The 20,907-nt window shown below is 43.5% G+C and overlaps 1 protein-coding gene across 1 annotated transcript in view; it reads right to left on the reverse strand.

The window, feature by feature from the left end:
* Positions 1 to 281: 281 nt before the first annotated feature.
* The window catches only part of tnrc18 (trinucleotide repeat containing 18), a 29,123-nt gene continuing 8,497 nt past the window's right edge, over positions 282 to 20,907 (reverse strand). The window contains 27 exon segments of the mRNA XM_055153084.1: positions 282 to 3,404; positions 3,910 to 3,984; positions 4,060 to 4,296; positions 4,751 to 5,074; positions 5,215 to 6,467; positions 7,140 to 7,292; positions 7,750 to 7,866; positions 8,112 to 8,220; positions 8,301 to 8,376; positions 8,647 to 8,764; positions 8,846 to 8,987; positions 9,201 to 9,341; positions 9,736 to 10,193; positions 10,541 to 10,705; positions 12,753 to 12,965; positions 13,213 to 13,510; positions 13,595 to 13,766; positions 13,836 to 13,946; positions 14,044 to 14,177; positions 14,270 to 14,415; positions 14,674 to 15,630; positions 15,718 to 16,129; positions 16,980 to 17,167; positions 17,477 to 17,572; positions 17,575 to 17,622; positions 18,138 to 18,367; positions 19,187 to 19,313. Coding sequence (XP_055009059.1) covers positions 3,198 to 3,404; positions 3,910 to 3,984; positions 4,060 to 4,296; positions 4,751 to 5,074; positions 5,215 to 6,467; positions 7,140 to 7,292; positions 7,750 to 7,866; positions 8,112 to 8,220; positions 8,301 to 8,376; positions 8,647 to 8,764; positions 8,846 to 8,987; positions 9,201 to 9,341; positions 9,736 to 10,193; positions 10,541 to 10,705; positions 12,753 to 12,965; positions 13,213 to 13,510; positions 13,595 to 13,766; positions 13,836 to 13,946; positions 14,044 to 14,177; positions 14,270 to 14,415; positions 14,674 to 15,630; positions 15,718 to 16,129; positions 16,980 to 17,167; positions 17,477 to 17,572; positions 17,575 to 17,622; positions 18,138 to 18,367; positions 19,187 to 19,313 — 6,707 coding nt within the window. The 3' untranslated portion in view covers positions 282 to 3,197.

The following is a 20,907-nucleotide window of genomic DNA, read 5'->3' on the forward strand; positions in this document are numbered from 1 at the left end:
CATTGTACACAAATGGTGTATTAGCAATTTTCTTTTTAGCTTTTTTACTGGCAGCAATAGCAGCTATAATTTGCCTAAACACAAAGACTTTATTGTTCCGAGCTTCCTTTCAAAATGGTTTTGTGACAAACAGCTATTACAGAGATCAAGATGAGATATTTTGGAAATACTTGACTGTACCAGGTTTTGGTGAGTTTAAGAGTAATCTACTGAGATTATTCTAAACATGTGGCTAGTGGACAGTGGGAAAAGAGCATTGCACAAACTCTCAGACAGATGTGTACAGTTCCATTTGTTTATTGATTAACTATAAAATATCAAGTTACTAAACAATTGAAAAGAAACACTGATAAACATGGTTGTCATCTGTAAAAAAAGAGAAAAGAAACAGTTCACAATACAGTATAGGCCGACAGAATATATCCACTTCAGATCCCTCTTTAAAATGTATTCTTTAGAATTTTTACAAGATTAAACATGTGTACAAAGTATATTCTGATAGCTTTTTCTTCCCTCCACAATGAAGGTACATTTTAAAAAACGTAGATGATTTGTTTAATATTTATTTTCCAAAATAATCTTTTAGCTGTAATCTGTAACAGGACGATAAAGATACTGAAGGAACAGCAGACGAAGAACCAGCCTCCAGTCCACCTCTCTCTCCATTTCCCATTCTCTCTTATTCTCTCTCTCCCATCCCTCTCTTTCTAGCAGCTAGCTCCCAGGGCCTGTCAGCAGTAATGCGTGAGGCTGGACGATTGTTCAGAGAGGGGAAGCAAGTAAAAGAAGCATGCAATTGATGTAATAAAAAAGATGGCAAAATGTCACAGCAAAAACACAAGCCAAAGTAAAATACATTAAAAAGAACACTTGGGAGTTAAAACAAGACAACAAATCAAAGTGAAGGCAAAGTGGGGATAAGTGTTTTGTTGGACCCTGTTTGAAGGCCTAATATGGGGCTTTGGATGGGGTCAAATACAGGCTGGAAGGCAATGACACACCTCATAGTGTTAGCCTGTTGTTTGTGTATTTGTGTGTATGTGTGTGTGTGTGTGTGTGTGGTGTGTGTGTGTGAATTCAGGGTTTGACCATCTACCCTCATGCCCACACAAAGTTCTTTAGCAGCTTCGGGGGAAAACAAACATTCACAACGGGCACTTTAACTTGTTCTGCAAACAAACTGGTGAATTTGTGTTGTGCATCTATATTTAGAGCTGTAGAATTCAGCCAGGTATTATATAAGGTGACAGAAGAGCAGCAGCATAAGAAAAGGGGGGTGGGGTCTGCTGATAAAAGGAAGCGATTGAATATTAGTTTGATTGAAATGTAATGCTACCTCAAAGCACACACATAGGGTATACGCTAACAAACTAGCAGCCTTTATTTACACTTTCCATGGCCGCTAATATAGTATCTGATCTGAAGAATATGTACTCTTATCGAATCTTGAATGTGGCAAGAAATCCTTTTTCAAGCAGCAATCTGTACAGCCAGACATATACAACACTATAATCTATAATAAAATGAGACACGTCTAAGAAAACAATCTCAGGAGTAGAAAATATAAAACCTATTGAATATCAACAAGACAATCTTTAGTCTCTGCCGCCGAGCAGAGAGAGCAACACGGTAACATGAAGAAAATTGGCATGTTATAGCCTACTCTATACTGTTGTATATTATTGTGATCTCTGATACAGGTCTACACTTCAATATAGTGTAAATAAGTGGAGCGTCCACAACAATAATATGGTTCTCATATTAACAAGAGAGTCCACAGCTCCCATTAGGAAGGGGTGGGACCCAGCACAGATTTGGTGAATCATCTTATCATTATCATAATTACTGTAAGGCCTTGGACATCAAAAAGGCCGTCCAAATGCTCACACCCCAGAGCATGACATTCAACTGTCTAGCCCAAAAACAGTCGCACTAGGCACATAGAAAACAATGTAAGCAGCTAAGGGAGGACAGAGCAGACAGGAGTGGGCGGGCTGTGTGGAGGATGTTAGTAAGTACTCTAGGAAGACTTTCGAGACCACTAAGTCTCATTCAAAGTGCGTTCTAGTCAAACGTAATTGCTTGTAGGGCAATAATCATAGTTTGGGCATATATTAAGCAGCAGAGAAAAAAGCAAAGTAAAACATGTGGGATACAAACAGAGGCTGCACTCACGGCGGTTATGATTACACATCTAAAAGGCAGGAGACTTGTGTTAAGAAGTGATATATGCTGATTTAATTGGAGCCTTGAGGCTTTTGGGTCTAACCGCAGTGTTTACAGCTCTGAAAACTTTTTAAAGGAAAAATCCACCCGCTGTGGCTCCCACTGTTAATAAACAAGCTGCAGGAGTTACTTTGTGATGACTCACATCTCAACTTTTATTAGTCTCCCATTTTTACAAAAGCTGTCCTACGTTTCCCAGAATCCTCTTCCACATTCCAAGGAAACACATTTGGACCACATCAGTAAACAAGAAAAAAGCAGCTTCACTAGTGTTTGTGGGTGGATCGCTTCCTTTAAGAGAAATCAACATAAGATGACAAGTGCTTTAAAATACTACAAGGTTCCTTCCTCTCTCTTTTGCCTGAGTCTCTGAGGGAGTCTAAAGTTTTTGTAGCACACAAACATTCGACCTGTCCAAGTTAGGATTGTCTAAGGAAATCGTAGGTTTAAATTAGTATTTTAAGTGCTTTCTGTTACAATGGAAGGAGTATCCCTCTAAAATCCATGCATATCCGTCTGTCTGTAGCTGTTCTGTCTAGAAACATTTAGGCTATACGACTGTAACTTCACCATGGCAACATCATAATCACAACAGTTTAAGCCAGGACACGAGTCGCGCTCATTTTGTAATTATCTTTCACAGTTCGTTTAAAGCTTCTTGATGGTTTACCTCTTTAGGAAAACTGGACTTAGATCTATTACAAGAAAATAAAACACTCATATTCTCTATACTGTGGCATGTTACATGTTGTATTTACAAGCAAGTGGGTGCGAATACCGTCTACACAAGTTCTATTTACATGTAAAAGGTATATGTAAGCACTGTGTAATCTTAACGGAGTGTGCAAACAGTTGTATAATACTGTGTAGTGTTTTGTAGTAGCTGGTCCAGTGCAGCAATTGACATATTGGTATATCGGGACAATATCCATCTTTCGTCAGTCTGAGAAATGCAGTTAGTTGAGACTTGTTCAGCAGATGACAGGGACTCCATCAGTGTTGAAGATCATGCCAGTGGTGGGTTCGTAGGTGCCGGCCAGGTAGTAGAGATCCTCACTGTCTGCGTAGCGCCTGGTGTGGGTCATCTGCTCATACTCCTCCACGCTGACCACCAGGCACTTGTGGCTGACCGTCTGCACGTCGTTCTCATCACTGTGTGACGACTGGTACAGGGCACGCTACAGGGATCAGGTGAAGGTGTAGGAGAAGTAGGAGTTACTTTAGGCTTTTGAATGTTGCCATATGCATTTGGGGCACTGGTTCTACAATTGCATTAGGATTTGCTGGAGTAAAACTCGAACTAAATGAGTGTGATGAATTGGAGGAGACGCCAAGAAGAATAGCCTCTGATTATTCAGCCACTAATGAAGATCTTAATAAACTAGAACTTGGTAACTGTTCTCTTCAACAGTGGAGCATGTTTTGACAGCACAGCTATTAGTAAGGCCAATCAAATGTAAGTTTTATAGTGAAAGCAATTTATGCCCTGAAAGGATTTGAACAATTAGAGCAGATGGACTTTGAAAACCTGAGTTCACAGAATTACTCATATTGTAACAGGCTTTGTAATTATAAGACATACGCAGCCAATGAGAATCACAGGGCAGTGTGAACATCAGAAAATGATTTAAAGAATAACTATTATAGTATAAGTATTAAAAGCTACACATCTATTTTTCTTACCTCAACAAAGTCTTTTCTCTGGATAGTAGAGTGCAGAGCAGCAGGTATAGACTGGCCACACATCTGATCCCAGTTCTATTGTAAAATACAACAAATTAGGAAATACAACAAAGAAAAAATATTGGTTGGTACAAGGGTTCAGTGTCATGCCTTTTTGTCGATGAGCTTCTTGCCAGGGTTGGTCTCCTCAGGGTGGTAGAACCAGTTGACGCGGACCACCATGTTACTGCCCCAGGACTCCCACATGCTCTGGATGCGGCCGATGAAAGGCAGGTTAGGACGCCCGGCCGATAGGAACACGGCACAGTCCCCAATCCGGATCATTTCCCGGCCACGAACTATGGCCTTGTAGAAGAGTTTCTTAGCTTTGCCCTTCATACCACGCCTCTGTGAGGGGCAGAGGAAGACAAGAGTTTTATCTGTGTAATAGTTTACGTGAGAATATATGCAGCCAAATACCAAACGTGCCACTAGGAGCTACGAGAGCTACTTAAACTAAAATGTAAATTGGGCACAAGGCTAAAAATGGAAATACTAGTATTACTAGCTCACGAGACAGTAAGCTTATGCAATAAGAACTGCCACCTGCCAGTGCTTCAACTCAAATCTGATTCATTTGATTAGAAAAAGCTTTGAGAACCATTACATTTTGCACTTTGCAGCTCTCCATTTGGTTATGTTGATTGCAGCTTGATTGATACAAAAATTAGACATAATTCATCAAAAACATTTTCTTTTTTTCCACTGGGTTTTCTATATAAGTATGGTATCTGTCATTATATGGTGATTTTTGTACTTTGCATTTTTTGTAACAGTAGTGTCTAAGGTTTTGGACAATTACCTGAGTGGGTTTCCCAAACCACTTCCAGAGCTGTCTGGCAGGAAGGAAGGCTGAGATCTTGGGCCTGTTCTCAACACTGGGAAGTCTCTGGCGCTTGGCCAGCTCCTTGGTGGTGGGGAGATGAACCCCCTCTCTGCGTTTGGGTCGGCCCACCTTGCCTTCCCCTCCACTTGGCTTCTGTTTTGGGGGACGCCCCCTTTGTCCAGAGCCCTTCCCTGTGGCAGGTTTAGGTTTAGCTGGAGCAGGGGTTGTGATCGTTGGAGAGTCAGAGGGAGACTCCGGAGCAGTCAACTCTTCCTCTTTCACTTCTTTTTCTTTCTTCACCTGAAGATGCAATACAACAGTTTGGATGAGTCTTAAAACTTATAATTAATAAATATTATAATAATTCTTAGAATCTATATTTTTGGTGGTGAAATGTAATTAAACTAATGACAGAAAAGGGTAATGAGCCAAAACCGTACCTCCTCCCTTGGCTCTTCTTTAGCTTCCTCTTTGGGCTTTTCCTGCGTTGGTGGTGGAGTAGTGGGACCTGAGGGAGGGCTGGGGTTCCTCTCTTCATCTGAGCTGCAGGAGGAGTCATCAGTGGAGGAAGAGGATGATGATGACGAAGAGGAGGAGGAAGAAGAAGAGGAGCCGCAGCAGGAGGAAGAGGAGGAGGAGCAGCTGGATGTGCACTTCTTCCTCTTCTTCTTTACCTTCTCCTTGTCTCCGTCTTCCTCTGAGTCCGAGCTGCTGCTACTCTGCGATTCCTGTTTAATCTCCTCTCTTTTAACCTTATCCTCTCTCTTCTCCATCGACAGGCCCTTAGTGATACCTTCCGTCTTATCCTTGGTTAGCACTGGTGCTTTGTAAAAATCTTTTTCAATTGGATCATTTTCTCTTACTTTAGGCTTCAGTGGCTTCTGATTTGCTGTGGTGATTGGGGTGTGGTCCCGCCTTACGCCTCGCCCTTCCAGTAGCATTAGTTTGGTTTTCTTGGTTTTGGGTGAAGTTACTCCTTCGTGGTCGAGTTTCACCAGAGGCTCTGCAGATGGCTTGCGTCTCATTTCATTTTGTGTGGAACATGACTTGGGTCTAGGCAAAGAGCTTGTTCTTGAAGTTAGCTGCTCAGATGGCATCTTCAGTTTTGGGCGAGAGGCTGAAGAAAGGGACAATGATGAGGGTCTGCTTAGGGATGTGGATTTGCTTGATGGCAGCCTGTTAATAGAACTTGATAGTGCAGAGCTGTGACTGGGTCTACTGTGGTTATCTGTGGAGGATTTAGTTTTGGACAGTTGTTTATGAATGGGAGCAACACTGGATTTGGATAAGGTGGATTTGGACATTGGCCTATGTGAAGTTGGACTCATAGCGTTGTCTTTCTCTCTTCGTTGGTTGTTGTAAGAAGACAGATTGGGTTCAGTGTAGAGATCCACTGTCAGGACTTTGCCGTAGGTGGTTGGGTAGAGTGACGAAGCGGGTGCACGGCTGGATTTGGAGTTCTCCTTTCTGGGCCCAGGACTGGACAATGTGGGGCTGGTGGTGGGAGTGGAAGAGGAGCTTTTGCTTTTTGGTTTAGGGTGGATCTCCATGCTGGGTCGGGAGGCAGGCCTGGGCTTATCTTGAGATACTTTCTGCGCAGAAGGTGTCCTGTCTTGAGTCAGTTTAGCAGGAGGCCCATCTGCCCGTGGAGAATTCTCACTCTTTTCACGACCGTCCTGGTTGAGGGTGGTCTCTACAAAAAGGACAGATAAAAATTATTTGCTCAGCTGCTTTTTGGGTTGCTCATGAACTGCTGATGCCTTCACTCTGTGGTGTTTCTGATGGGCTAAAAATGGCAGTCAAATCAACAAGGAAACTATTCTGAAATGAAAACCACTGCATTTATAAAGTGCTTACTCACACAAAACAAGGCCGGCGTCAGCAAATCACACACACAACATGCCATACATCACAGCTGTGGCAATACACTACCAGACAAAATGGCTGCTTGAACAAATTCATTCAAATGAATAAGATGACCACAATGGTCTAACAGAAAACGTGGGATCAGCGTTGTTCAAAGTCCTTGAGCCGTTTTTGTAATTTGTATGTTTTTTAAAGAGAATGACTAGGCTAAGGGGTAGAATTGGGCCTAAATCCACTTTTCATATTGTCTAATGGTCATTTAAAATATAAGTCTCAAAAGGACAGAAGGCTGCAATAAAACATTGTTATTAATAGAGTCCATTATGGGTCTAGAAAAAAAACAAAAAGGCTGACAAATAGTCTAGCCTTTATTATCAGGCTGTTACACCTGAGGTTCTAAAACTGAGGTACAGGTCCTACATTTGGGGGAAAATATAGATTTAATAGTGGGTGGTCTTGTGCGCAGTTATAATTGTGAGACTGTATGTTTACTACTCACCTGGTTTGGGCTTAGGTTTGCGACCAGGCTTTCCTTTAATCTTGGGAGTGTTGTCGTCTTGTTTGGGACCTGCCTCTTTGCCCTCTTTGCTGCATTTGCGGACTCTCCTCCGGGAGCAGCTGGCCACAAGCAGAGCAGGGGACGGCTCAGCGCCTGGAACCAAACAAGGGCCATAAACATTTATGGTACAATGAATTCAACCAGCGTGCTTTGTGTTTCTCATTATGCCGACAGGAAGTGCAAAACTTTAACATTTTCCTGAAGGAAAATGCAAACAGCAGGTGTATTTTGATGCATTATAAAACTATAAAACTATACAATGAACACAATGCAGTAAATAAGAACACCACTAAAGTTTTGTTTTTATAGCACATTAAATTCATATTCAAAATAGCTTCAGGCATCTCCCATAGCAGCATTTAAAAATCCATTTCTCTGAAACCATGTCTCTGAAATCATATCTTATTTTTGTGTATTCTTAGAATTGTTCCATTTCTGACTATGATGTGGTTTATTTTCCACTTTACTGTTTCACAGCAATGTAGTGACTATAGGAGGAACGATGATGTTGTTGCTTTGCAGTGCAGTGTTGGTGCAAGGCATTGCTTACAGTGGATCTTGTAGTCGGGCGGCAGCAGTCTGATGTGAGACAGAGGGATGCGACCTGTGTCACCATCATCAAACTCCACTGTGATGAGATTGTCATCTTCATCAATGTCAGAGTTTCCTAAAAAGAACCAATGAAGTGGTTACCATAATTATATTTGTAAAATATATTGCTAAGTAAAGCTGTAAAACTCATTTAATGTCTCAGTCAGGGCTAAAGAGAGACCAGTAATGTCCTTTTTACCATCTGATTGCTCAAAATAATGGCCTAAAACACTAAGCATTTGTTTGTGCTGCCAGCTACAATTACACAGTCTGTGAGAGCAGTATGAATCATCTTATGTAAGTAGGAGGTGCAGTGTGTACCGTTGACCACAGTGCCCGGGTAGAGGCAGCGGTACTGTTGGCTCCAGTAGGCAGCGATGCGAGTGCCCTCTGGGAGGTAGCGCACAGACGGAGGCTTCACATCAATAATCTGCACATGCAAAGAGAATAAACAGTCAGGGGCATGCAAGAGGATTGGGCATGGAAGATCAGATGCTGTCTACAACTCACGGCTTCTTGTAGCAGTTGCTCCAAGCAGTAGATATGTGGTCGGTTCCCTCGCTCGCCCTCCACCACCACACTATATCTGTAGGAGGAGAGGAAGGGAGCATGTCCTTTAACAACTGTGGCACTTAGAACAGATTAGATTTTATATGTTTTGGGAGGTCAGTGCCTGAATCTGTGGTGTACAGTATGTTAATTACATACTGACTAGCAACTTTTATGCAGATATTATGTATCGTGCATTAATGGTAAGAGATTCAAAGTATGAAATGGTTATATCAAGAAAGGAATTATTAGTCCAAAAGTTTGAGTTTTCTTGTGCAAAAGAAGTATGTGTTTCTGTTGCACTTACATGTCTGGCGAGTGTACAGTGTTGACATGTCCAGCATACAGCAGCTGGTCGTCCATTGGGATCAAAACTCTGAGCCCATCAACCAGAGAGTCTTTGTCGAGCACACACTGGACAGGGGCTGTTCATATGGCAGACAGGGGCATTAGATTACACAGATGACACAGCATTCAGTGAGTGTAGATATTGTATGTGTGCTGACCGGGCGGAGGAGAGGTCTCTGGCGTGCTGCTGTCACAGGATGGGAGCAGCTCGTCTTCACTGAAGCTGCTATCCTGGTTTGGTTCAAAGTCCTCGTCTGCAGCCATGCTCTCCATCAGGCGGCTCACTGCGCCCCTAGAAGGCTGTACAGGAAACACAATTTACAAAAGTCTAACCAAATGAAAGTGACTAGATTGGTAGAGTAGTTTTTAGTAGTAGTATTGCCTTATTTGATTAAAACCATATTTAGACTGCATTTTGTGATATTGTTAAACTATTTCAGCAGATGTCTGTGCCATCTCAGAGAGTTCATTTGAAACATCTGAAACTGTACTAATGATATATGTGCTACTCACTTCTCTGGTCTTGGGCTTAGCTTTTGGCTGGCTCTTTCGCACTGGACTGAGGCTCAGAGAAACAGGGCCGTCTGCAACAGGAGAAGACAGTGTGGACGGGCTCAGAGGGAGGGGGGAGTCTTTCGGCTTCTTCTTCTGCTGCTAAGTAAAGACAGGACAAACAGAAATACATGGGTAAGAATGATAACGGTACTTTGAGCTGGACACATTTGCTCTCCCATACACACACACCCACACACTCTGAGGGTGGGATGCTTCAGGCAGCCTGCAGTCGTCCTTTCTTGTCAGCAACATGGCAGGGACAGCAGGGGAGGACTGCAGTGACTGATGTACAGGGGAGCCCTGCTGGCACTGTGACATGCACACACTTAAACACACACACCGGGGTTACAAAGAGATAGGAGCTTGAACAGAATCAAAGTTAGGACAGGAGAGTGAACATGCGGAACAGAGGGAGAAAATAGGAGGGTGCTTATGTTTTGTGTTATTCAGCTGCTCTCAGCAGGTGAAAAACAGTCATTAATTATTGACGTACTTTCACTGCATCTTTTCCATCTCTGTTTGGAGCAGGCTTAGGTCTGCAGGCAGGCTTCAGTGAAAGCTGGGCGGTGGTGGAGACAGTTGGAGTGATCTGGTTGGTTGATGTGGAGGACGACACAGGCATCTGATTGGTTGGAGTTGTGGCATCATTGAGGAATATCCTCTCACTTCGCCGGCGGTTCCAGCCCTCGTCTTCGCTGAAGCCTCCAAACCCAGAGCCACTGGCCTGTTCAAAGCTGAATCTCCTTGGAGACCGGGGCGCGGGCTGGGGCTTGGAGAGAGCCTTGCGTTTGATGGACAGAGAGTCGTCCCTCTTTGTGGGGCTCGAGCGGTTTATGCGATGAGTAGCAGGAGGCAGCAGGGGAAGCTCAGGGGCAGAGCGTTTACCATGAAGCAGGGAAGGGAACTTCCTCATTCGCAGGTCAGAGTCCGACCACTCACACTCTGAGGAACCTGAACAACAGACACCATTTTACTAATGACCTCAGTAATAGACTCAAGTATGGGAACCTCAAATCAATATGCCTATGAATGGAATATTGATCTATCTGAAACTTTAAGACTGGATCATTACCCTGATGTGCCAATTAAAAAAGAATAAATATTTAATGATGGATCAATAACATAATTCCCAGTCAACCACCAATCACAGTTTGGTTGGTAATGTCATTCACACTGTTGAAATTAATGTAGCGTCCTTGTTTCTAATCTAATGTTAATATGTCTAAAATAATGCACATACTTTATAATATTTTATTAAATAACATTTGCAACTGATGAGATAGGGGCAGCGCACATACCCATAGTGTTTTGTCTATTGCGTTGTTTTCCACTGTGAAGAAGGCCCAGAGAGGGAGAACTGACAGGAAGAGCACTAGCAGCAAATCTTGCCAAAAGTCCCAATCCACTCTCATCACAGACGCCATCCGAGTATGAATCCTCCTCATCATCATCCTCAGAGGTTTCTGTTTTTAGAGAAAAGGGTTCAGTTCAGTTTACATTTGTTTTCAGAGTAAATACAGCCCAAAGTGTACCCCCAAAAGATAACAGAAACATAAAAATAAGGATGACAGAACACAACCACCCTAACATAAAGTGAACAGGTTTGAGTTAGAGCCTTCTATTAATGGACAAAACAAAGATGCACATGTGAGAGGCGAGTCATGACAGTGTTAACCCTCCAGTCTATTCACACCAGTGCACCTTCACGTTTGTAACGCTGTGCAACCAAGAGACAGCACTAGACTGGGATTTAAGACATGCATGTGACGCGCACTGATACACACAGCTTCTGAAGCCTTTAAAGCTCAGATATCATGTATTATTTAAGCTGCAGCTTTGAGATAGAAAGGGAAGTAAAAAAGTCTGACAGGCTACAACAGCACATAAAACACAAAGCGCTCGCACACAGATATACACAGTGGCGTTTGAACTGTTAGCTGTGAGTAGCTGGTCGTTAGCAGATCCATGGCAACAGATAAACAGGAGGAGCAGCTCCTCAGAGGTTAGACTGTTAACATGGAGGGTAGATGCACAGTACATAATGTGGAATATAAATCCAACTTATCAGAAAACAGAAATGTTCTATGGTAATTATTCAGTCCATGTCAAATAGAGTTAAATACGGCTGTGTTAATGACTTTATAGCTACATAAAAATAACTTCATGTTTAAAAAGTAATTTTACCCAGAAAAATGTTGGCAGCTAGATGGTAAACATGGGTACGGTGCATCCACGGTGTTAACAAAGCAAGCAGACAAACAAGCAGGCACTGAGAGGTCAGCCCTGTGAGGCCCCTAGATATAATGCTCACTTGAAATTTAAGTAACCATGGTTACGGTCCTGTCCCACCTCAGAAGTGGGATTTCATAGACAGGAGGTACTCATGGTCCTCAGTGCTGATTTTAGTGAGAATAGTGAAATAAAAAAGAACTTAAGATCTGATGAATTCAGTTTCTTTTATGTTAGAGTTCAATAAAGAATAGAGGGAGGGGCACTTCCTACTTACTCAACAGGTGACAGGGTGTGGCCTCACACAGGGCAGGGCTGGGCAGTGCGGCGGCGAGAGCGCAGCCCAGCCATAGCATGGCCTGGCCTTAGCACAGTCTAGCTTGAGCAGAGCTTGGGCCACAGCATAGACGAGCTATAAGCGAGGTAGCATAGGCTCAAGGCTGCGCTAGTCCTTGCCAAGCTTCTTTATGTCGTGGCAGCATCAGCACAAGCTCATGGGACAGGCTGAGAGACACTTAAAGCATCATGAGTAGGACAGGTCAAGGGTCAAAGGTCAGAGGGGAAGTGAGAGGACAGAGCAAGGTGTCAGAGCAACGCGAGGGAAAAGGTTACTTGAGGGTTTAGTAGACAAAGCTCTATTGTGCAAATATCCCAGTGTACAACACAAGATCATAAGCATTCTGATGCAATCTTCTCCTCAACGTTCACAGACCAGAATTCAAATATTTTATCACAACGATCCACAAAAATGTTATTTTCTCTGCAAATGATAATGCACCAGTAAGCTCATGTGAACAGATCTTTGACATGTGACATCTTTTAGTCAGCAGTTCATATCTACTACATAAAAGTAGTTTCAGATCTGGTGGGATATTTGCCAAAGAGCCACTAAAGGATGTGTGCTGGACAGACTGACAGACACAGACAGATGAAGCAGACAAAAGGACCACAGCGCTTTGCTTTCTGTACCAATCAAATCAACACCTTTAATAAAGCTTATTTGTATCCAAACTGCAATACAACTTTATGAAAAATCTCACAAATTCACACAATTTTCAAATGTACAAATTCTACAAATTAGGTTGCAATCCAGGCAATATAAAAGCACCATAGAAATAAGTTTACTATTTAAAAAGGCAACTTCATAGAGAAGCCAGCAGCAATGAGGTAGAAATTGTCAAGCTAAATCACAGTCCAGAAGCAGCTGCTTTCACAAAAGCAAACACGTTTGACAAGGCTCAAAGACATGAAGTCTGCTTAGGGCAGGGTGTGGTCAGTAACCTTGGTCAAAGGAGTCGTCAGAGGAACTGAGGCCTGCCTCCTCCAGCAGCAGGGATAAGTGCTTGTGTTTCTTCTTCTCAGACTTCTTACTGGACAGCAGTGAAGATGCCGATGTGGCAGGCTTCCTCTTCCTGGTCCCGTCATCACAGGAGCGAGAGTTTGAAAGTGGGGGCCAGCCCCCTCGGGACGAAATGTGCTCCTCTGAATCCGAATCTGGTGCAGAGAGAGTGTGGTTAATCATTTAGAAGGTCAAATGGATGGAAGCAAAGAGTCAAGACACTAAAGTCTGAAAATCCTCAGTGTGACAACGCATTCAGAATCTGTGCATTTCTGAAAAAGATCTCCTAGTTATTATAAAATACTAATTAGAAATATCCTTGAAAAAAATATCTAGGTTGATACAGTGTATTTGTTCATATTAAACATCCATCGGTTACAAATACAGATTGTGTCCACTCACTGTTAGAGCAGCTGCTGAGCTCAGATCTCAATGGGGAAAACATGGGTCTCTTCTTCTGACTCTTCACTTTCTCCGAGGAAGACGTCTTGCTGCTCATCTTGTGTTTTGTCCCTTTGACGGAAGCATGCAGGCTCTGCCCCTTGAGTCGGTTTTCAGTGGACTTTCCTTTGGACACTTTACTGGAGGCGAGTTTGTGTGCCGAGGCCAGTGAGCCGAGCTGTGAGAGTGAAAGAGCCCTGTTCAGATCAGACGCCAGCTGCTCCTGCTCACACAAATGACTTCGCTTTGCCTTTAGTACCTGATGATGACAAACACACAGTCTCATTACCGTATCTCTCTTCAGTATGGAAAGGTCTAGAGTTCAAAACCAATCAAGTCATACCTCCAAACCAGAAGAACTCTGATCTTTCCAACTCTTCTTCTTTTTCTTCTTTTTGATCTTCACTCCTCCGGTCCCTGCCTCACCCCCTTCATCCTCTTTGGACAACCGAAGCTTTTTCCTCTGTCCGTCACCAGCCTCAGAGTCCTCAGAGTATTGCACAGTCCGTCCAACCCTTCAACAAAATTAAACTTGTGACAAACTCTCAATGATATAACCAGTATTTGCATTAACTTTCACTTACTTTCCAGGCCTGCTGTCTAGCTTGGGGGGCGTGGCCAGTAGTTTTCGCTTCCTGGGTCTTCCTCTGCCCCTTCGAGTTTGACTCCGCCTGTCATCATCCTGCTGCCGTTCACTGCAACAAGAAACAGAGAATGTGTCATCATTGTTTGCTGTGAGTTGCACTTTAGTTATGTTTTAATGAGAGCCTTTGGTAATAAAACTTTACTCACTGCTTGTCTGTACGCCTCTGCAGTTTGCTGAATTCCCGTTGCTTATCCTTGTAGGTCTTTTGTATTTCCGCAAGACGAACCCGGTACTCCACTTCAAATGCATCAAGCACGTCCATGGACATTTTACTGAACAGCTGCAAGGAAGACAGACCATGTGAAACGAAAAGGGGGGACAGGTGAAATTCCGGACATTAAAAGAACAATGTTTGTTGGTGATTGTTCATACCGGCTCCTCCTTCCTCTGCCTCCAGCTGTACTTTTTGTTTGGATCCAAGTCTCTGGGCAGCTGGATGTGAGACTGTTTTTCAATGGCTTCCAACAGTATTTGCCGACTTGCTTCCAGTAAGCAGTCCAGACCCTCCAAGGCCACATCTGCCCAGGATACACAAGATATTAAAGCAATCAAACGTCTCAGTAATAGAAACAAACTTTAACAGAACTGACTGACCCACCCTCTATTGTGGCATTCAACCATAACACGCAAGTCAACTTTCATTCTTTTATTTTAATTGTTGAAAAAGGGCTACATGAAACTTTTCAACTCTACATGTATGACCCAAAGTCTGACTTTTTGGACAATTGCGGGTAATTACAAAGCTGTGGGTGGTCATTTTATATCATATGTCTTACCCTTTTCCTTGTTGTTGAGGTTTTCCATTTCTTGCTGTGCCATCTGGCTCAATAAGGCCATGCCCTCCAAAGCAACCATCTCCAGTGCACCAGTCATGCTGCATTCAGTGCTCATGGGAGAATTTTCCATTTGTGGGGTGAGGGCTGGAGCAGGTGGTGTGCAGGGCCGGGCCATCTCACTGGCTGCTAACAGAGCTAGCATTCCCGCCATAGGATCTTCTGGAACAGCAATAAGAGGAAGATCAGCAATAAGAGGCAGCGGAGAGTCGGACAGGGGTGGATTATCAACTTTTTCCGCATCAATGGTAACGTGCAGGTTTATTGGAGAGTTCTGTGGCTCGGATTCACACACTGGGGTTTGATCTTGGGACTTGTGAGCTGATGCGTGTCTGTCAGCATCTGCAGTTATACATAATGGATACGGCGTCCGCTGAGGAGCTTTGATCATTTCTGACTTGGGCTCTGAGTCTGTGAGGGCAGGAGGTGCTGTATATGCATGATAAGAGTAAGGTGACGCCTCCATTTTGATTTTCTCTTCCTCTGTGATTTCTTCCTGTTTGTCATTTTTGAGTGGAGGAGGACAGGAGGTATTCAAAGTCACTGGTTGTGGTTTGGGGTCTTCTCTGTCTGTTTTGTTGGTTAAAACTGGACTACAAGTGCGTCGGAGAGGTCCTAGCGGTTCCATCGTCACGTACATTTGAGGTTGTTCTGTGCTGTGCTCCTGAGTAGGAAGAGAACCGCTCTTTGAGGACTCTAGTCTGGGGGGCTGCTTGTTTGAGTCCAGTAGCCTTGACTGCAGATGAGGTGCGGGCAGAGGACTGGTCTTAGATGGTGAGTGGGCCCGATGAGGGGAGACAACTTCTGTGTTTGAACTAGTGGGCGGTGGGACGTGATAAGAGGGGAACGGAGAGCCAAATGGAGCAGGGATGGACTGGTAAGGGTAACCTGAAGGAATATCTATAAAAAATGAAAATGATATTGGTGACTGAAGGGGAGTTTTCTTCACAAGAACATCACAATCTTTGCTTTTAAAGTTAATCTCACCAGTGTAGATGCCTGGATACGACGCGTGGGGGGGCTTTTGGACTTCTCTCTGTCCCTCTCTTCTCCCATTCTCTCCATCTTCAGCTGGCTCCCGTTTAGGTCGGCGCGGGGAGGATGGTGGTGGGGATGCGGAGCGAGGGGAGGATGGGTGCAGCAGAGGCGTGGGTGGGTGAGACAGCCCTCTCTGGCCCACTTCTTCTGACTTTAGAGTGGTCACCGGCGAGGGCGTTGGAGGCAGAGAAACGAGGGAGGATGTGGGCGGGGAGCGGGATGGGGGAGCAGGTTTGCGAGAGTGAAGTGTGGGTGAAGGGGACAGAGAGGACAGTGAAGGGGGTTGGGGTTTTGTGTCAGTGTTCCGCTTGTCTGGTTTGTCTTCCACCTCTGGACGGTGCTCACCAGCCTTTAAACGCTCCTGGGAGGAAGAGGGACAGGTTACATGGGCAGTAGCTGGAGGCAAGGGCTATGATCAACGTCAACTGGGACTTAAACCTATTAAAAGCAAACCTGGGAGACACACTGCAGTGATTAATTAGCATAAAACTGTTTTAGTTGGTGCATAGTATAAGCTCTATAAATGTCACCTTCCATAATTACACAGTGGACAACAAAGTTATTTCACTAGAAGAGGTTCTGTGCATATCCTGGTGAGACTGTGATCTTGATAAGTTTTATTTATTGGGCAGTCCTAGAAATATCACAAATATTTGCAGCTGCTCTTGCATAGCAGTAATATTTTCCAGTTGTGCTGCTAGGCAACAGAGTTATTTGAAGAGGAACAAGAGCCCTAAATGCTGCGCTGCTGTTTTACTAGAGAATAATGGCCTGGTCCACCTGTGTAGCCCCCAACAAAAGCCATTAAAGCAGCACACCTGTGACACTGACTGCTCTGAATAATTGGATCATTAACAGGAAACTGTGGTTTATTTGTCGGAAGACAAACACCCTTGCACAGCAGTGCACAGATAATCTGACTTTTGTGCAGGTAGAATGAGACATGATTTGTGAGCAGTATGACTAAATCAAATTTAAATGAAACATGATCAGCTTCAGTCACGCTCTGAGTGAGTGACAGGCAAATTGAACCAATCAAAGTGAACTGCCAGAAAACACAGATAATCAAGTTACCTCTTGAAAACAAATTTACTTTGTATACTAGAACTAAAGATTAAAAACAAAATTGCAATCAAGTTTCTAAGAAAATTGTGATGATTTTTTTCATCATCATATCCCTGACACTTCATTTGTGACCTGAAAGCACTTACAACGAGCTGAGCGTTCCTCTGCAGCTCCAGGACTTGTGCGGTGTGCTGCTGGATCATGAGCAGCTCCTGTTGGCGCAGCATCTGTTGCTGTGAGAGGAGTTGGAGCTGGGCCGCATGCTGCAGAGAACTGCCTGTACCGTACACACCCGACCACACCGGGGCTCCCCGCTCCAGAACATCGCCCCCTGCTACTCACAGGACAAGTCGAATTATACCATCTCCAATGAGGGCCAAATCAATTTAAGGATTAGTTAGAATGATACAGTTGTTGGCTAAACAACAGTATTGCTGCCATAACGGTGTGGGCATAGTAAATCTTCAGTCTAATATACCATATGGTGCTAGGCCGTTAGTGCTGTGGCAATCGTCTTGTTTGCAGTTGTTACAAAACATCTGTCAGGAAATTGCAAACCCAATAACAATAATAAACCATACTTGAGCTCTTTTGTGTGCAGGTGTGACACATTAAACACATTAAACACATTTCACAGTCCTACCATAGTGTGGCAGGTGCTCAGTAGGAATGACAAGCAGTTGTCCTGATTGAGGATCTCGGGCAAACTGGTATGGAGGAGGTATGGAGCCGGCCAGAGAGGGGGGTAGGCTGCTGGAAGGGTTTGGTGAAGAGAAGAAGGACCAAGGCCTGAGGAGACAGACAGACCAGATTGAAACAATGTACTTTAGTGTACGTGTCTACATACATGTATACAATAACTATTTTGTTTCTCTATGTGTCTAGACAGATGCATCCTTAGCAAGCTTTAAAGTATGTTGGTGTTCATCCAAGTCTGGTTCAAGGAACTCTGATCACATGATGGCTGAGTGTGTGTATTTTTGGCAGAGACTGCAGGAGAAGTGGGGCTGGAATGTCCCACAAAGTTTGGGAATACCTGTGGGACTTGACCCTTGCAGAAGGCAGCAGGCCAAAACAATGGACAGATACAGACCACTCCCTTTTAAGTACAGCCAATCAGGAGCCACTGCATAGTTGCATATAAACTTTCATAAGCAAGTCATTGATAATGTATATGAGGACAAAATACTGACAACTACATAAAAACTATAGTAATTATAAAGGCCATGGTTCAACATATTGACATTTAAAATAATCAGCTAAAACAATGCCTTCTTTCTGTACAATATTCAGCTGCCACGTACTGTAAGGAGAACTGGATAGCCAAACTGGGGGTGCCCCAGGTCGAGGCATCCAGGGGTGAGAGGTCAGAGTTGAGGGGTCGGGCGGCCAGCGTCCTGCCCCTGAGAGCGCAGTTCCTCCTGTCACCATAAGGTTTGGGTTCATGAGAGAGGGAGTCATCATGCTGGGTGTGAGGCCACTGGACAGAGGGGTGGGGTGCATCTGAGTGAATTCTGCCAGCTCTTTGGACTCTCTAAAAACACCAGAAATAATACAGAATAATAAAATATATAATACATAAAAAGACAGTTTAGTTTAATTCAGTTTTTTGTCAAAATGGTGTATAAACTGAAATATTAAAATAGGCATTGACAAGTCGCTTTCCTCCAGGTTTAGAGGGTCTAAATGACCGCCCACAAAATTATAGTCCAGTTTTTACAAAACTTTTGTAACTGGCTGAAGCAGTAACTCATCAGTTAATTCAACAATACCATTTTTGTAGCTGTCCTTAAAATGTATTGCGTGATATTGACTCATGTGACCTTCAAGTCATGTTAAAATGCTATGGCCTCATTTAAAACATGTCTGGAGTTGTGTTCCATTCAGACATGTTTGGGTAATCCTTTATTATTAGTCTGTCTGCATCTCCAAAGCTCAAAATGCTCTGTTCCAACTTGTGATGTCATGAAGCGGTAGTTTAAGGTAACAGCTATCATTTACCTTAAGTTTAAAAACACACACGCTTCTTGTATTACCGCCTGACATCACAAGGTGGAACATAATGTTTTCCATTTAAGAGAACTGCCTAAATTTGCAATATTTGTGTGTTAAACTATGTGAATGAAACAAAACACAATTCCAGGTATGTTGTTCATTAGGAAACAACATTATAACATAGATCAGAAAACAGGATAATAAAGGCCATTTAATCTTGAGACCCTTCTTCATGATAGTATGAATCCTTTTTTGATGATGATTAAAATAAAAACACCCTTCTGATTATCCATTTTTCTGAGAGCTTCAACCTTGAATGAAATAGTATTTTTGTGCAAGAGTGTGGAAGGTCCCTCACCTGAGTACTTTCTCTTGCTCACGTTCCAGCCTGCCCCCCAGCAACCTGTCGTCATGGTGTCGAGTGTGCTCCTCCCCTCGCTCCTCGTCTAACCAGATCACAAAACAGTAAGGAGATGGGTCAGGAGGAGCCGCAACAATACACAGTCACTACGAAAAAAGCTCTATTTCTGTACAAGAGGAAAAATACTATTTGGGGAATTGTGCTGAAAACTATGAAACACTGACAGCAGAAAGTAGACAGAAAGTAGACAGGAAGAATACTTAATGACAGTGACTGTATAATGGTGACATGTCAGGACGAGAAGTGGCTAAAAATACAATGTTGAGCCACAGCCGGAACACAAGTGAGCATTTATACTGTGGAAATATTCAGTGCAAGACAGACAGCTCTCACTCAGGGTGTCAGCTCTTATCACTTATTAGTCTAGGGCCCCGGTGATGCGAGAACATACCACCACTGCCGTACTATGCACAGAGAGCCTGAACCCATCCAGCGTACTCAAGAGCCAGCGGCAAAAGACAGATTTATGGAGAAAAGAAATGGCACTCAAGCAGAGAAAGTGCTCCACGCGCAGTGAAGCAGTCCAGAATAAACATGAGATCTGCTCCTCGCTGCTCCTGCTAACCCTCCTCCAGCTCATCAAGTCTGACTGGAGATCCCTGAGCAGCTGAGATGGAGAGACAGGTTTAATACAAGTGTGCTGAAGCCTTCAGTGCTGTCCTGGAAATGTGTGTGTGCAGTTGCTCAGGAACAAGAGACTTTAACAATCCCTGACATGCTTCACAGCAAAGGTTTCAAGATGGTTACCAAGGTTACAGGGAGTCTGTCCCACATGCCATCCTCTCAGCTTCACATGGCCAGCGATTAACGACACATGCCCCATCTCTCTCCACAACTGGGCCTAATCTCACACTCTCTCTCTCTCTCCTCAGTTATCAGATAGATCTGTCCATTTGTCCTATCAGTCCATCCCTCTTCTTCCAGTTTTTCTTCATCATCAGCGCATTCATTCTCCCCTACATTTGTGTTCTCGGCACAAATTTGTGGCTCCTTATTTATAGCTTTAGTAGCACAAGAGCAGCCATTAGAGCAGCCACTCTTAAAGTGGAGGGCTCTTGGATGAATGCAAAAAAAAAAAAAGACAAAGTGACAAAAAGTGACAAAGTGGAGGAAATAACCTGTAGGGATAACACTTTTCATAAATACTGTTTATGAAGGGTTCATTGCTAAGTAACACGTCTAAGGTCTTTGTAATTTCAGACTTGTTTGTAACTGTATCTTGAGTCTGTAATGACATGTTCGGTGGACACGAGGGGGGGCTAAGGTAGAACAAGGAGGAGTGCCTCCACAGAGGAGCTCTCAGAGGGGCGGAGTAGGACCTATTCATTCTGATGAAAAGAACAGAAAAGAGATGTCTGAAAGGAAACTGAAACAAGGAACTTTTTACAGTCGCCGTGTGACCTTGAACACCAGAAATACAGCTTAAACTATAACGGCGACCATAGAGCTACCAAAGGACTCCAGGTACAATTAGTTATTCATGGGAAAAATTGTTTTTACTATTCTAGTCACGTTATATGCATGAACACCTCAAAGTCAAACAGCGCTGTGAAAATATGACTTTGATCTGAAGAAAATGACTCCTTCATTATTCATGAAAACCAAAATGAGAATTCATTTGCCTCTTGGTTCATTTAGCGTAAGGTCTACATTCCCAC

The sequence above is a fragment of the Boleophthalmus pectinirostris genome, unplaced genomic scaffold (genome assembly GCF_026225935.1).
Source record: "Boleophthalmus pectinirostris isolate CB_2022bp ecotype Guang Dong unplaced genomic scaffold, ASM2622593v1 HiC_scaffold_17, whole genome shotgun sequence".
NCBI lineage: Eukaryota > Metazoa > Chordata > Actinopteri > Gobiiformes > Gobiidae > Boleophthalmus > Boleophthalmus pectinirostris.